Source organism: Pelophylax lessonae (assembly GCF_965119305.1).
Source record: "Pelophylax lessonae genome assembly, chromosome: 2".
In the NCBI taxonomy this organism is placed as follows: Eukaryota; Metazoa; Chordata; class Amphibia; order Anura; family Ranidae; genus Pelophylax; species Pelophylax lessonae.
In genome coordinates this window covers 12,944,221-12,958,721 of record NC_138769.1, presented here as the reverse complement: position 1 = coordinate 12,958,721, position 14,501 = coordinate 12,944,221, and the positions used below count along the sequence as shown (strand labels likewise).

The 14,501-nt window shown below is 48.2% G+C and overlaps 1 protein-coding gene across 1 annotated transcript in view; it reads left to right on the top strand.

The window, feature by feature from the left end:
* Positions 1-14,501, top strand: part of GDAP2 (ganglioside induced differentiation associated protein 2) — a 69,206-nt gene that overhangs the window by 30,873 nt on the left and 23,832 nt on the right. The window contains exons 9-10 of the mRNA XM_082246972.1: positions 2,003-2,079; positions 9,021-9,160. Coding sequence (XP_082103098.1) covers positions 2,003-2,079; positions 9,021-9,160 — 217 coding nt within the window. The remainder of the gene's footprint in view (positions 1-2,002; positions 2,080-9,020; positions 9,161-14,501) is intronic.

The following is a 14,501-nucleotide window of genomic DNA, read 5'->3' as shown; positions in this document are numbered from 1 at the left end:
TCACTTTCTTTCCAGAGACCGATTGCTTCTCATTCATTGTTCTGTACCTGTTTATTTTATTTTTTTTATTACTTTGGGTTGACCCGGATAGTTCTCTCTGTTAGGTATCCCTTGTGTAATTGGCGTTTTGAATCTGGTTCTGTCTGTCTTGCAGAAACCACCTTTTGATCCAAATTTCCGATCTTCCTCTAATGCCCCGTACACACTATCAGATTATCTGAAGACTTGTGTCTGCAGACTTACCAAAACCATATAATATGAGGTCAAACCTAAACACTTTCAATTTGTATGCAATCCGGCAGGCCCTTGCACTACATAGAAAAGGTAAATCTGAAGACAAAAGTCTTCAGATAATCTGATAGTGTGTACAGGGCATAAATCCTGCTGCGAGGTGTTCAGATTTTCTTTGAATCGGGAAACTGTTACCCCCCCCCCCTCTTTTTTTTTTTTTTTTTTTTCCCTGGACCAGAGGCTCCAGGAGAAGAAGCCCTTCACACTTTGGTTGTAGTTCGGGCTTTCGGGTCCTATTTAGGGATGTCCGCAACAGTTGGGCATCTGGACTCGTTTGTTATGCCAGGGGGCCCTAGGGAAGACCAGGCGGCTTCAAAGCGGCAATTTCACAGTGAATCCACCAGTTCGTTACTCTAGCCTAGGGCTTGAGGGGTAAGACTCTGCCTTTTCGGGTAAAGGCGTACTTTTACTCAGAATTTGAAAACCTCTTGGGCTATCCGGCATGAGGCAGAAGTGACTTGGGTCTGTAAGGCTGCAACCTCTTTGGTACATACTGTACCTTAACAAGGTTCTACCAAGTGTATACAAGGGCCATGGAGGATATTGTGTTTGGGCGCGATGTGTTGGGGGCTGCAGAATAGTGTCTGTCCTTATGCTTGATATGGCTCTTTTTTTTTTTTTTTTTTTTTTGCTGCGGGACATCCTGGGTGTTCATGATTATAGCCTGCTCTGTGTCCTGTGATCTGCGATAAAGCAAATTGGATTTTTTTTCTGCTACTTTCTTACCTGTAAAATCCATTTCTTGGAGTACACGATGGGGGACACAGGCCCCTCCCTCTTTCTGGAAGTTCATTGCTTGCTGCAAAACTGGTGTGCTTCCTGTATGGGAGGGGTTATAAAGGGGAGGACTTCCTGTCTGTTTTTGGTCAGCTAGTATCCATTGACCTATAGGTGGATATTGTGCATAATGCAAAATGGTTTTTTATATATATATATATATATATATATATATATATATATATATATATATATATATATATATATATATATATATATATATATATATATATATATATATATATAAAAATATATAATATAATGTGTGTGTCCCGTGATGTACTTTAAGAAATTGATTTTAGGGGATCTTTGCCACCCATGCCTCTACTGGTCTGCAGAGCTTTCTGTGCTCAGAGCATGCTTGTTGCTCGTGCTCAGCACAGTGACTGAGCTGTCCGAGAGAGAGGTGGGGGGACTGGCTCCTGATCTTGTGATCAGCTAGTCCTTCCTGGCCCGCTTGGCAGGAAGGGTTTATAGAAGTTAGTAGTTGTAAAGGTAAAAGGCTTACCCCTCCCTTACACTTACCGGAGCTCGATCCAGTGATGTGCATGAGAACTGAAGCTCTCTTGATTCTCCATTGGCCTAGATACAGCAGCAGGAGCCATTGGCTTCCTCTGCTGTCAATCTGAGCCAGTGAGGCAGGGGTGGGGCTTAGCAGGGTTTAGGAGCCAGTATGCATGAGTGCCCTCATAGTAGGCGGCTTGCTTTGGGGGCATTCGGAGAAGAGGAGCCAGGAGTGCCGGCGTGGGACCCTAGAAGAGGGTTTTCGGGGCTGCTCTGTGCACAACCACTACACAGAGCAGGTAAGTGTGACGTGTTATCTTAGTTTTAAAAAAATAAATAAAAATCCAACCATTAATATCACTTTTAGTGCCTTGGACACCTTTTTTTTTTTAGTCATTCATTTTAAAGTAGAATTGTGTTCCTCTTTCAGGAGTTGATAACTGCGGCCGGACGGTCATTGTGGTGGTGGGGAGGAATATTCCCGTCTTGGTAATAGACATGGAGAAGGTAACATTGTCTGCAGTGTGCGTTCTGTTCTATGTGTAACATGCTTTGTATGTGTCTTGTTGCCTTTTATCCATACATTTACTAACCAATGGTTCTACTATCAAGTAAAGTGCCAGGTGCTCGTAACTATACCAAACACACACACACACACACACACACTACCGTTCAAAAGTTTGGGGTCACTTAGAAATGTCCTTATTTTTTAAAGAAAAGCACTGTTTTTTTTTTTTTCCAATGAAGATAACATTAAATTAATCAGAAATGCAGTCTAGACATTGTTAATGTGGTAAATCTCTATTCTAGCTGGAAACTGCAGATTTTTAATGGAATATCTAAATGGGTGTATAGAGGCCCATTTCCAGCAACCATCACTCCTGTGTTCTAATGGTACATTGTGTTAGCTAATCGTGTTAAAAGGCTAATTGATGATTACAAAACCCTTGTGCAATTATGTTAGCACAGCTGGAAACTGTTGTGCTGATTAGAGAAGCTATAAAACTGGCCTTCCTTTGAGCTAGTTGAGTATCTGGAGCATCAGCTTTTGTGGGTTCGATTATACTCTCAAAATAGCCAGAAAAAGTAAACTTTCTTCTGAAAACCGACAGTCTATTCTTGTTGTGAGAAATGAAGGCTATTCCATGCCAGCACTGGCCTTCCTTTGAGCTAGTTGAGTATCTGGAGCATCAGCTTTTGTGGGTTCGATTATACTCTCAAAATAGCCAGAAAAAGTGAACTTTCTTCTGAAACCCGACAGTCTATTCTTGTTGTGAGAAATGAAGGCTATTCCATGCCAGCACTGGCCTTCCTTTGAGCTAGTTGAGTATCTGGAGCATAAGCATTTGTGGGTTTGATTATACTCTGTCTATTCTTGTTGTGAGAAATGAAGGCTATTCCATGCGAGAAATTGCCAAGACACTGAAGATTTCCTACAACAGTGTGTACTACTCCCTTCAGAGAACAGCACAAACTGTCTCTAACCAGAATAGAAAGAGAAGTGGGAGGCCCCGGTGCACAACTAAGCAAGAAGGACAATTGCATTAGAGTCTCTAGTTTGAGAAATAGACGCTTCACGGGTCCTCAACTGACAGCTTCATTAAATGGTACCCGCAAAACGCCCGCGGTGAAGAGGTGGCTCCGGGATGGTGGCCTTCTAGGCAGAGTGGCAAAGAAAAAGCCATATGTGAGACTGGCCAATAAAAGGAAAAGATGAGGATGGGCAAAAGAACACAAACATTGGACAGAGGACGATTGGAAAAAAGTGTTATGGACAGACGAATCTAAGTTTGAGGTGTTTGGATCATAAAGCAGAGCATTTGTGAGACGCAGAACAAGTGAACAGATGCTGGAGGAGTGCCTGACGCCATCTGTCAAGCATTGTGGAGGTAATGTGATGGTCTGGGGCTGCTTTGGTGCTGGTAAAGTGAGAGATTTTTGCAAGGTAAAGGGGATTTTGGATAAGCCTCCATTTTGCCACTCCATGCCTGTGGACAGCGCTTGATTGGAGCCAATTTCCTCCTACAACAGGACAATGACCCAAAGCACACCTCCAAACTATGCAAGAACTATTTAGGGAAGAGACAGTCAGCTGGTATTCTGTCTGTAATGGAGTGGCCAGCGCAGTCACCGGATCTTAACCCTATTGAGCTGTTGTGGGAGCAGCTTCACCGTATGGTACGTAAGAAGTGCCCGTCAAGCCAAGCCAACTTGTGGGAGGAGCTTCAGGAAGTGTGGGGTGAAATTTCTTCAGATTACCTCAACAAATTGACAGCATGAATGCCAAAGGTCTGCAAGGCTGTAATTGCTACAAATGGAGAATTCTTTGATGAAAGCAAAGTTTGAAGGACAAAATTATTATTTCAAATAAAAAACTTGTTTTCTAACCTCCTCAATGTCTTGACTGTTTTCTATTCGTTTTGCAACTCATTTGGTGAATAAAAGTGTGAGTTTTCATGGAAAACATGAAATTGGGTGACCCCCAAACTTTTGAACTGTATTTGCATGCATGCATTTTTGTGTGACATTTCCAATTCCTGCACCTTCACCCTTTGGATCGCCCCCATTTTCCTGCACTCCTCGGATCGACCCCATATTCCTGCACCCCTTGGATCGCCCCCATATTCCTGCACACCGCAGATTTGCCCCCATATTTCTGAACCCCATGGATCGCCCCCCTTATTTCTGCAACTGCACACCGCAAATTCACCCCCAAATACCTGTACTCCTCTGCCCCTATATTCTTGCACCTGCACCCCTTGGATTGCCTCCATATTCCTGCACCCCTCGGATCACCCCCATATTCCTGCACCCCTCGGATCGCCCCCATATTCCTGCAGCTGCACACCGCAGATTTGCCCTCATATTCCTGCACCCCATGGATCGCCCCCCTTATTTCTGCAACTGCACACCACAAATTCACCCCCAAATATCTGTACTCCTCTGCCCCTATATTCTTGCACCTGCACCCCTCGGATTGCCTCCATATTCCTGCACCCCTCGGATTGCCTCCATATTCCTGCACCCCTCGGATTGCCTCCATATTCCTGCACCCTTTGGATCGCCTCCATTTTCCTGCACCCCACGGATTGCCCCCATATTCCTGCTCACTGCAGATTCGCCCCCATACTCCTGCACCTGCACTTCTCGCCCCCTATATTCTTGCACCTGCACCCCACAGATCTGCCCCCATATTCCTGCATCCCTCTGATTTCCCCCCCCCCCCAAAATTCCTGCACACAGCAGATGTGCTTCCAAATTTCTGCACCCCTCGCATTGCCCCTTTATTCCTGCACACCACAGATTCGCCTCCAAATTCCTGCACCTGCACACCACAGATTCGCCCCCCAAACACCTGCACTCCTCGCCCCCTATATTCTTGCACCTGCACACAGCAGATGTGCCCCCAAATTCCTGCATCCCTCGGATTGCCCCTTTATTCCTGCACCCCCTCGGGTCCGCCCCCAAATACCTGCACACAGCAGATGCGCCCCCAAATTCCTGCACCCCTCGGATTGCCCCTTTATTCCTGCACACCACAGATTCGCCCCCAAACTCCTGCACTCCTCGGCCCCCAGATTCCTGCACCTGCACACAGCAAATGCGCCCCCGAATTTCTGCACCCCTGGGATGGCCCCTTTATTCCTGCACCCCACAGAGCTGCCTCCAGATTCCTGCACACTGCAGACCCGCCCCTGAATACAGTGCCTTGAAAAAGTATTCACACCCTTTGAAATTTTCCACATGTTCTCATGTTACAACCAGAAACGTAAATGTATTTTATTGGGATTTTATGTGATAGACCGACACAAAGTGGCACATAATTGTGAAGTAGAAGGAAAATGATACTAATAAATCTGTGAAAAGTGTGGCTGCATTTGTATTCAACCCCCCCCCCCCCGGAGTCAATACTTTGTAGAACCGCCTTTCCCTGCAATTACAGCTGCAAGTCTTTTTGGGAATGTCTCTACCAGCTTTGCACATCTAGAGAGGACATTTCTGCCCTTTCTTCTTTGCAGAATATCTCAAGCTCTGTCAGATTGGATGGAGATTATCTGTGAACAGCAATTTTCAAGTCTTGCCACAGATTCTCAATGTGATTTAGGTCTGCACTGTGACTAAGCCATTCTAACACATGAATATGCTTTGATGTAAACCATTCCATTGTAGCTCTGGCTGTATTCGGGTCGTTGTCCTGCTGGAAGGTGAACCTCCGCCCCAGTCTCAAGTCTTTTGCAGAGTCTAACAGGTTTTCTTCTAAGATTGTCCTGTATTTGGCTCCATCCATCTTCCCATCAACTCTGACCAGCTTCACTGTCCCTGCTGAAGAAAAGCATCCCCACAACATAATGCTGCCACCACCAGGTTTCACAGTGGGGATGTTGTATTCAGGGTGATGTGCAGTGTTAGTTTTCCTCCACACATAGTGTTTTGCTTTTAGGCCAAAAAGTTACATTTTGGTCTCATCTGACCAGAGCACCTTCTTCCACGTTTGCTTTGTCCCCCACATGACTTCTCACAAACTGCAAACGGGACCGTCCGTTTAGGTGGACGGCCATGTCTTGGTATGGTTGCAGTTGTGCCATACTCTTTCCATTTTCCCAATAATGGATTTAACAGCGCTCCGTGAGATGATCAAAGCTTGGGATATTTTTTGTTATAACCTAACCCTGCTTTACACTTCTCCACAACTTTATCCCTGACCTGCCTGGTGTGTTTCTTGGCCTTCATGATGCTGTTTGTTCACTAAGGTTCTCTAACAAACCTCTGAGGGCTCCACAGAAGAGCTGTATTTATAATGAGAATACATTACACACAGGTGGACTTTATTTACTAATTAGGGGACTTCTGAAGGCAATTGGTTCCACTAGATTTTAGTTAGGGGTATCAGACTAAAGGTGGGGGGAAAACAAATGCACGCCACACTTTTCACAGTTTTATTTGTAAAAAAGTTTGAAAACCATTTATCATTTTCCTTCCTCTTGACAATTATGTGCCACTTTTTGTCGATCTATCAGATAAAATCCCAATAAAATACATTTATGTTGTTGGTTGTTACATGACAAAATGTGGAAACTTTTAGGGGTATGAATACTTTTTCAAGGCTCTGTACCTGCACACCGCAGATCTGCCCCCAAATTACTGCACCTGCACACACTGCACCTTCACCCCCTCAGATAGCCCCCAGTTCGTGCACCTTCACCCCCTCTGATCGCCCCCTGTTCGTGCACCTTCACCCCCTCGGATCGCCCCCAGTTCCTGCTCCTTCACCCCCCCGGATCGCCCCCAGTTTCTGCACCTTCACCCCCTCGGATCGCCCCCAGTTGCTGCACTTTCACCCCCTCGGATCGCCCCCAGTTCCTGCACTTTCACCCCCTCGGATCACCCCAGTTCCTGCACCTTCACCCCCTGGGATCGCCCCCAGTTCCTGCTCCTTCACCCCCCCGGATCGCCCCCAGTTTCTGCACCTTCACCCCCTCGGATCGCCCCCAGTTCGTGCACTTTCACCCCCTCGGATCGCCCCCAGTTCGTGCACTTTCACCCCCTCGGATCGCCCCCAGTTCCTGCACCTTCACCCCCTGGGATCGCCCCCAGTTCCTGCACCTTCACCCCCTGGGATCGCCCCCAGTTCCTGCACCTTCACCCCCTGGGATCGCCCCCAGTTCCTGCACCTTCACCCCCTGGGATCGCCCCCAGTTCCTGCACCTTCACCCCCTGGGATCGCCCCCAGTTCCTGCACCTTCACCCCCTGGGATCGCCCCCAGTTCCTGCACCTTCACCCCCTGGGATCGCCCCCAGTTCCTGCACGATCGCCCCCAGTTCCTGCACCTTCAGTTCCTGCACGATCGCCCCCAGTTCCTGCACCTTCAGTTCCTGCATGATCGCCCCCAGTTCCTGCACCTTCAGTTCCTGCATGATCGCCCCCAGTTCCTGCACCTTCACCCCCTGGGATCGCCCCCAGTTCCTGCACCTTCACCCCCTGGGATCGCCCCCAGTTCCTGCACCTTCACCCCCTGGGATCGCCCCCAGTTCCTGCACCTTCACCCCCTGGGATCGCCCCCAGTTCCTGCACCTTCACCCCCTGGGAACGCCCCCAGTTCCTGCACCTTCACCCCCTGGGATCGCCCCCAGTTCCTGCACCTTCACCCCCTGGGATCGCCCCCAGTTCCTGCACCTTCACCCCCTGGGAACGCCCCCAGTTCCTGCACCTTCACCCCCTGGGATCGCCCCCAGTTCCTGCACCTTCACCCCCTGGGAACGCCCCCAGTTCCTGCACCTTCACCCCCTGGGATCGCCCCCAGTTCCTGCACCTTCACCCCCTGGGATCGCCCCCAGTTCCTGCACCTTCACCCCCTGGGATCGCCCCCAGTTCCTGCACCTTCACCCCCTGGGAACGCCCCCAGTTCCTGCACCTTCACCCCCTGGGAACGCCCCCAGTTCCTGCACCTTCACCCCCTGGGATCGCCCCCAGTTCCTGCACCTTCACCCCCTGGGATCGCCCCCAGTTCCTGCACCTTCACCCCTTGGGAGCGCCCCCAGTTCCTGCACCTTCACCCCCTCGGAGCGCCCCCAGTTCCTGCACCTTCACCCCCCTCGGAGCGCCCCCAGTTCCTGCACCCTCACCCCCCTCGGGTTGGCCCCCAGTTCCTTCACCCTCACCCCCCTCGGATCGCCCCCAGTTCCTGCTCCTTCACCCTCACCCCCCTCGGATCACCCCCAGTTCCTGCACCTTCACCCTCACCCCCTCGGATCCGCCCCCAAGTACCTGCACCTTCACCCTCACCCCCTCGGATCCGCCCCCAAGTACCTGCACACCGCAGATCCGCCCCCAAATTCTTGTACCTGCACACCGCAGATCCGCCCCCAAATTCTTGTACCTGCACACCGCAGATCCGCCCCCAAATTCTTGCACCTGCATACAGCAGATCCGCCCCCAAATTCTTGCACCTGCACACAGAAGATCCGCCCCCAAATTCTTGCACCTGCACACCGCAGATCCGCCCCCAAATTCTTGCACCTGCACACCGCAGATCCGCCCCCAAATTCTTGCACCTGCACACCGCAGATCCGCCCCCAAATTCTTGCACCTGCACACCGCAGATCCGCCCCCAAATTCTTGCACCTGCACACCGCAGATCCGCCCCCAAATTCTTGCACCTGCACACCGCAGATCCGCCCCCAAATTCTTGCACCTGCACACCACAGATCCGCCCCCAAATTCCTGTACCTTTCAATGGCGGCATTCCATTGAAAAGCATGCAGGTGATTGGTGACCCATCTTTATCTGAAAGCAGATCCAGGAATTGTTGATTTTTCAAAAATAGTAATAAGGCCTATAATAGTCTCTGTGGTTTGTCATGTAGTGACTTTATCTCTGCGTTTTTCTGTGTAACTCCACCTGCAGGGTCACGCATTTTACACTTCTGACATGTGCGTCCTTTTTGCAGGCTCTGCTATATTTCATCCATATGATGGATCACGTAGCGGCCAAGGATTATATCCTGGTGTATTTCCACACTCTGACCAGAGAACACAACCACCTGGACTCCGACTTTATCAAGAACCTCTACGATGTGGTGGATACCAAGTAAGTGAATTTACCACAACTAGCCGCACTTGGCGAATCAAGTAAACTATTTTAGTCCAGTAGAGGAGCCGGTACAGCTGAGCCAGACTGAAGGGGAGGCCGGAGGTCCGATTTAAATACTTTACCTCTTTGGACGTACTACATATATCCAGAGAGTGAAGCATTTAAAACAAGCTCATGGCTGTAGAAAGCGATCCAGGTGGCTATAATGCCGCCCGATTACTTTTACAGTGCGGGCATTGGCGTGCCCCGCGCGGTTTCCATGCTTCCCTGCTCTTCTTGGGAGCCTGGGGCCACAATAAGCTGTCTCAGGATGGGGAGTTGGAGGAGATTGATGAACATGCATTCCCCGATCTCCTCTGCTGTGTAGGAAGCCGAAAGGTGCTCGGCTCTGACATAGTTAAGGTGCCTGATCACTTTTACAGTGGTGTGGGACCCCCCCCCCCCCCCGACACACCCCTGCCTCCTCTCCCAGGCTCTCTCATTCGACCAGCAGTCGGGCCGGCTGTCCGCAGAGGAAATGGAGGAAAACCTATTGCCTGATCTATATTGTGATAATTGAGGCCGGCTGTGATGAGCCTCTTGCAGCTTCAGAGCTGTCATTCCATGGCTTCTCTAGCCATTTTTTTGGACTTGCCCCCTTTGCTGCGATTATTAACTTCATCATGCCTGTGCTATAGCCGAAAGACGGCTACAGCGCGGACCTACAATCCCGGGAGGGCGTCCATTTACGTCCTCCCGCGCATGAGCTGCCCGCGCCCTCAGCTCGCTCTGTGATTAGCGAGTGCATGAGACTCGACTGATCACAGATCGGTGTAAGGGGGCCGGTCTCTGCCCCCTTTACCACGTGATCAGCTGTCAGCCAATGACAGCAGATTACATGATGTAAACCGCAGCCGGCGATCAGCTTTTTTTTTTCCCTCAGCGTGAGGAGAAAAAAAAGCCGATTGCCGGCTGCTGTCAGAGGGACATCAGTCCCTAAGAGGAAGAGCAACTGTGCCCACCAGCGCCACCTACCAATGCAGGTCAGTGCCAATCAGTGTTGCCTATCCGTGTCACCTATCAGTGAAGGACAAAAATTATTACCTTTTTACAAAATTTTATAACAAACTATAAAAACAGTTTTTTTGTTTTTTTTTTTTTTTTCAAAATTTTTTGGTCTTTTTATGGTTGTTCAGCAAAAATTAAAACCCCAGTAGTGATTAACCACTTGCCGACCGCCGCACGACTATCTACGTGGGCGGTCAGCCCCTCACAGGCAAAGTGACGTAGGTCTACGTCGCTCGCCTGTGAGGGTTTAGGGAGCGAGCGCGCGCCGCCGGAGGCGCGCTCCCGCTCCCGCGTGGTCACGGACCCCCCCGCGCGCGTGACCGGCGGACCCGATCGCCGCCGGCCACTCTGCGATCGGCGGGGGAGAGGGAGATAGTCAGGCAGCTTGTGTAAACAAGCTGCCTGTCATTCTCCTCTCTGTATGAGAGCTGATCACATGGATCTACTATGTAGATCCATTGATCACTCCTCATACAGTTGAAGCCACAGCCAATCACAGTTAGAATCACGCCCCTAGGGACACACACAGCCCCTCCCTCTCAAATAAAGTTAACCCCTTCACTACCAGTGCATTTTTACAGTAACAGTGCATATGTATAGCACTGATTACTGTAGTAATGTCACTGGTAACCCCAAAAGTGTCAAAAATGTCAGTCAAGGGTCCGATCTGTCCGCCGCAATGTCGCAGTACCGCAAAAAAAATCGCAGATCGCCGCCATTACGCGTTAAAAAAAAAAACAACAAAAATGACAAAAATCTTTCCCTTTGTTAGTAAACGCAATAACTTTTGCGCAAACCAATCAAAATACGCTTTTTGCGATTTTTTTTACCAAACATAGGTAGCATAAAACAAATTGGCCGAAAATATTAAAAAATTTTGATTTTTACATTTTTTTTTGGGGGAATTTCATATAAAAAAAAGGGAAAAATATTGCTATTTTTGCAAAATTTACGCTCTTTTTTTGTTTATAGCGCGTGATCAAAAAATCGCACAGGTGATCAAATACCACCAAAAGAAAGCTCTGTTTGTGGGAAAAAAAGGACGCCAAATTCGTTTCGGTACAGCGTCGCACGACCGCGCAATTGTCCGTTAAAGTCACGCAGTGCCGAATCGCAAAATGCCCTCTGGTCGTTTAGCAGCCAAATCCTCCGGGGCTTAAGTGGTTAAATACCATCAAAAGAAAGCTCCGTTTGTTTGGAAAAAAAAACATAAAACTGTAATTTGGGTACAGTGTTGCATGACTGCGCAATTGTCATTCAAAGTGCGACAGCGCTGAAAACTGAGAGTTGGCCTAGGTAGGAAGGGGGTTTAAGTGCCCGGTAGGCAGGTGGTTTATATTTGGTACAAATTTTTTTTTTTTTTATATTTTTTTTTTTTTTGATTTGTCAGTTTTAGGAAATAAACCCATGGGTCGTTAATGATTACTCCTGTAATTTCCCCAGTAAGTTGTTGCACCTTCTGCCAATATTCCCGGACCTTATGTTACAGCCCCTCCAACATAGTGAAGATTTCTCTGGTTGACATTTTTGTGCTTTTACCGGTGTTTTATAACCTCTCCATAGACATTTATAGTTAATTTCAATAGTGTTTACATCAGCTGTTGAGTTATGAACAGCTCTCAGTATTTTATTTACTTCTTGTTCTTTTATTCGTGATCCTATCTCTTTTTCCCATGTTTCTATGAATGGAGGCCTTTTCAGACCCGCCATTTAAGTTAGCATTTTGTACATCTGAGATATACTATGTTTTACTTTTTGTTTGTGGGTTACATAGTTTCCACAAGATTCAAATCCTTCTCCATTCTAATGGGTTGAGGCAGGAACCCCACAAAGTGCTTTAACTACCTGCCACCCGTGCTATAGCCGAAAGACGGCTGCAGCGCGGACCTTAATTGCCGGGAGGGCGTACATTGACGTCCTGCCGTGCACGAGCGGCCTGTGCGCTCCCTGCGCTTATTAGTGTCCCATCAGTGCCTGAAAAAAACATATTTTTCCTGTCTTTTTTATTTGTTTTGGCAAAAAGAAAAAGCCTTGCGGTTATCAAATACCACCAAAAGCTCTATTTGTGGGAAAATAAATGACATAAACTTTTTGGTTTAGGTACAGTGTTGCATGACCGCGCAATTGTCATTCAAAATGCAACAGTGCTAAAAGCTGAAAATTGGCCTGGGTAGGAAGAGGGTGTAACTGCCCTGTATGGAAGTGGTTAAAGAGGAAGTAAAGCTTCCCTCTGTAACTTTTGCCTAATAGGTAAGCCTATAATAAGGGGTACCTATAGGTAGTGTAAATATCTCCTAAACGTTCACCGTTTAGTAGATATTTACTTTTTCATGCAGCCAGTGATATCACGGGTGCATGCGCTCTGAAAGGAACGGGCGCCCCTGACGCTCCTTCAGAGCCCTATGCCGTGAATAGCGGCTCCCGTGCTCATGCGCGGGAGTGACTCCGTCCAATCAGACGGCCGGAAGGAAGACTGGTGAACATGTCGGCCGTCTCAGCGTTCAGCGGGCGCCGCTCAAAGGGCTTCGTTCGAAGGTAAGTATTTCATAATGAGCTAGTATGCGATTCATACTAGCTCCATATGCCTTTGTCTTTGGAGCTTTGGATATGCCTTTGTTCCCCCCCAACCTCCCCCCCCCCCCCCCCTCCAGTGCCACATTTGGCACCTTTCAGGGGGAGGAGGAAACGGGTACCGGTCTCTTAGAAGTTCAGCCTCCCTCTTCCTTCCTCTGCCACTGGGCCAGTTAGAAAGCGCAGCGCGCATGCGCAGTAGGGAACCCGCTGTGAAGACGAAAGGCTTCACTGCCAGTTTCCCTTACAACGAATGGCGGCTGCAGCAGCACCTAGCAAGCGATCCGAAAATAGGCTGGGGTTCCTGACATCGTGGGCTCTCTGGACAGGTAAAGTGTCTATATATTAAAAGTTAGCAGCTACGGGATTTGTAGCTGCTGGGTTTTAATTTTTTTTTTTTTTTCCCCAGTTGAAAAATTGCTTTAAGTGCCCTGCAATGTGGCCTGCAGTTCCTGCACTTTCATATAGGTGGCACTGTGTGATCAAGTAATAGACAATGTTTCATTTTGATGAAATAAATACATAGTGTTACATTTTGATGGTATGCAGTCCATATCATTACATTTTGATGGTATGCAGTCCATATCATTACATTTTGATGGTATACAGTCCATATTGTTACATTTTGATGGTATACAGTCCATATCGTTACATTTTGATGGTATACAGTCCATATCGTTACATTTTGATGGTGTACAGTCCATATTGTTACATTTTAATGGTGTACAGTCCGTATTGTTACATTTTGATGGTATTCAGTCCATATTGTTACATTTTGATGGTGTACAGTCCATAGTGTTACATTTTAATGGTGTACAGTCCGTATTGTTACATTTTGATGGTATACAGTCCATTTTGTTACATTTTGATGGTGTACAGTCCATATCGTTACATTTTGATGGTATACAGTCCATATTGCTACATTTTGATGGTATACAGTAGGGATTGTCTGATTATCGGCAAAGCTGATATATTAAGGGCCGATATGCACTTTCCCCGATATATCGGAATCGGCCCCTGAGGTTACCGATATTTCGGGAAAGAGCTTGTACCGGAGTGATGGCTGCAGCTAGAGGCATCACCCCAGTACCGGCATCCATAGCCGACAGTCGGCTGTCTTGTAATGACAACCGATGCGGCTGAGAAGTCGCTCGGCTGTCATTACAAGGAGCGGGAGGGGACATCCCCCCCCCCCTCCCGCGGCCTTCCGCAGCTCGCCCCGGGTCTCCCATCCCACCGGGAGACCCAGGCATCCAGCCTGCACGGCCGCCGAAGAGAAGACCCGATCAAATCCGCATTCGGCTCTGATTGGGTCTCCATGTAAAAACGCAGAAGTCACTTCCGGGTACTCGGCGCCAAATTAAAAAAAATTACAGCATTCAAAACAGCCAAACTTGCCGTTTTGAATTATTTTAACTGCAGAGGAGGGGTTTGGGGTCTTTTTGACCCCCAGATCCCTCCACAAGAGTACCGGTTAAAAAAAAAAAATTTAATGTACGAAAATATCGACCGATACCGATATGATATGACCAAAATATCAGTATAGGCAATAAAAAAAACGATATCAGTCGATCACTAGTATACAGTCCATATCGTTACATTTAACCACTTGCCGACCGCCGCACGACTATCTACGTCGGCGGTCAGCCCCTCACAGGCAAACTAACGTAGGGCTACGTTGCTTGCTTGTGAGGGTCTAGGGAGCGAGCGCGCGCCCCCG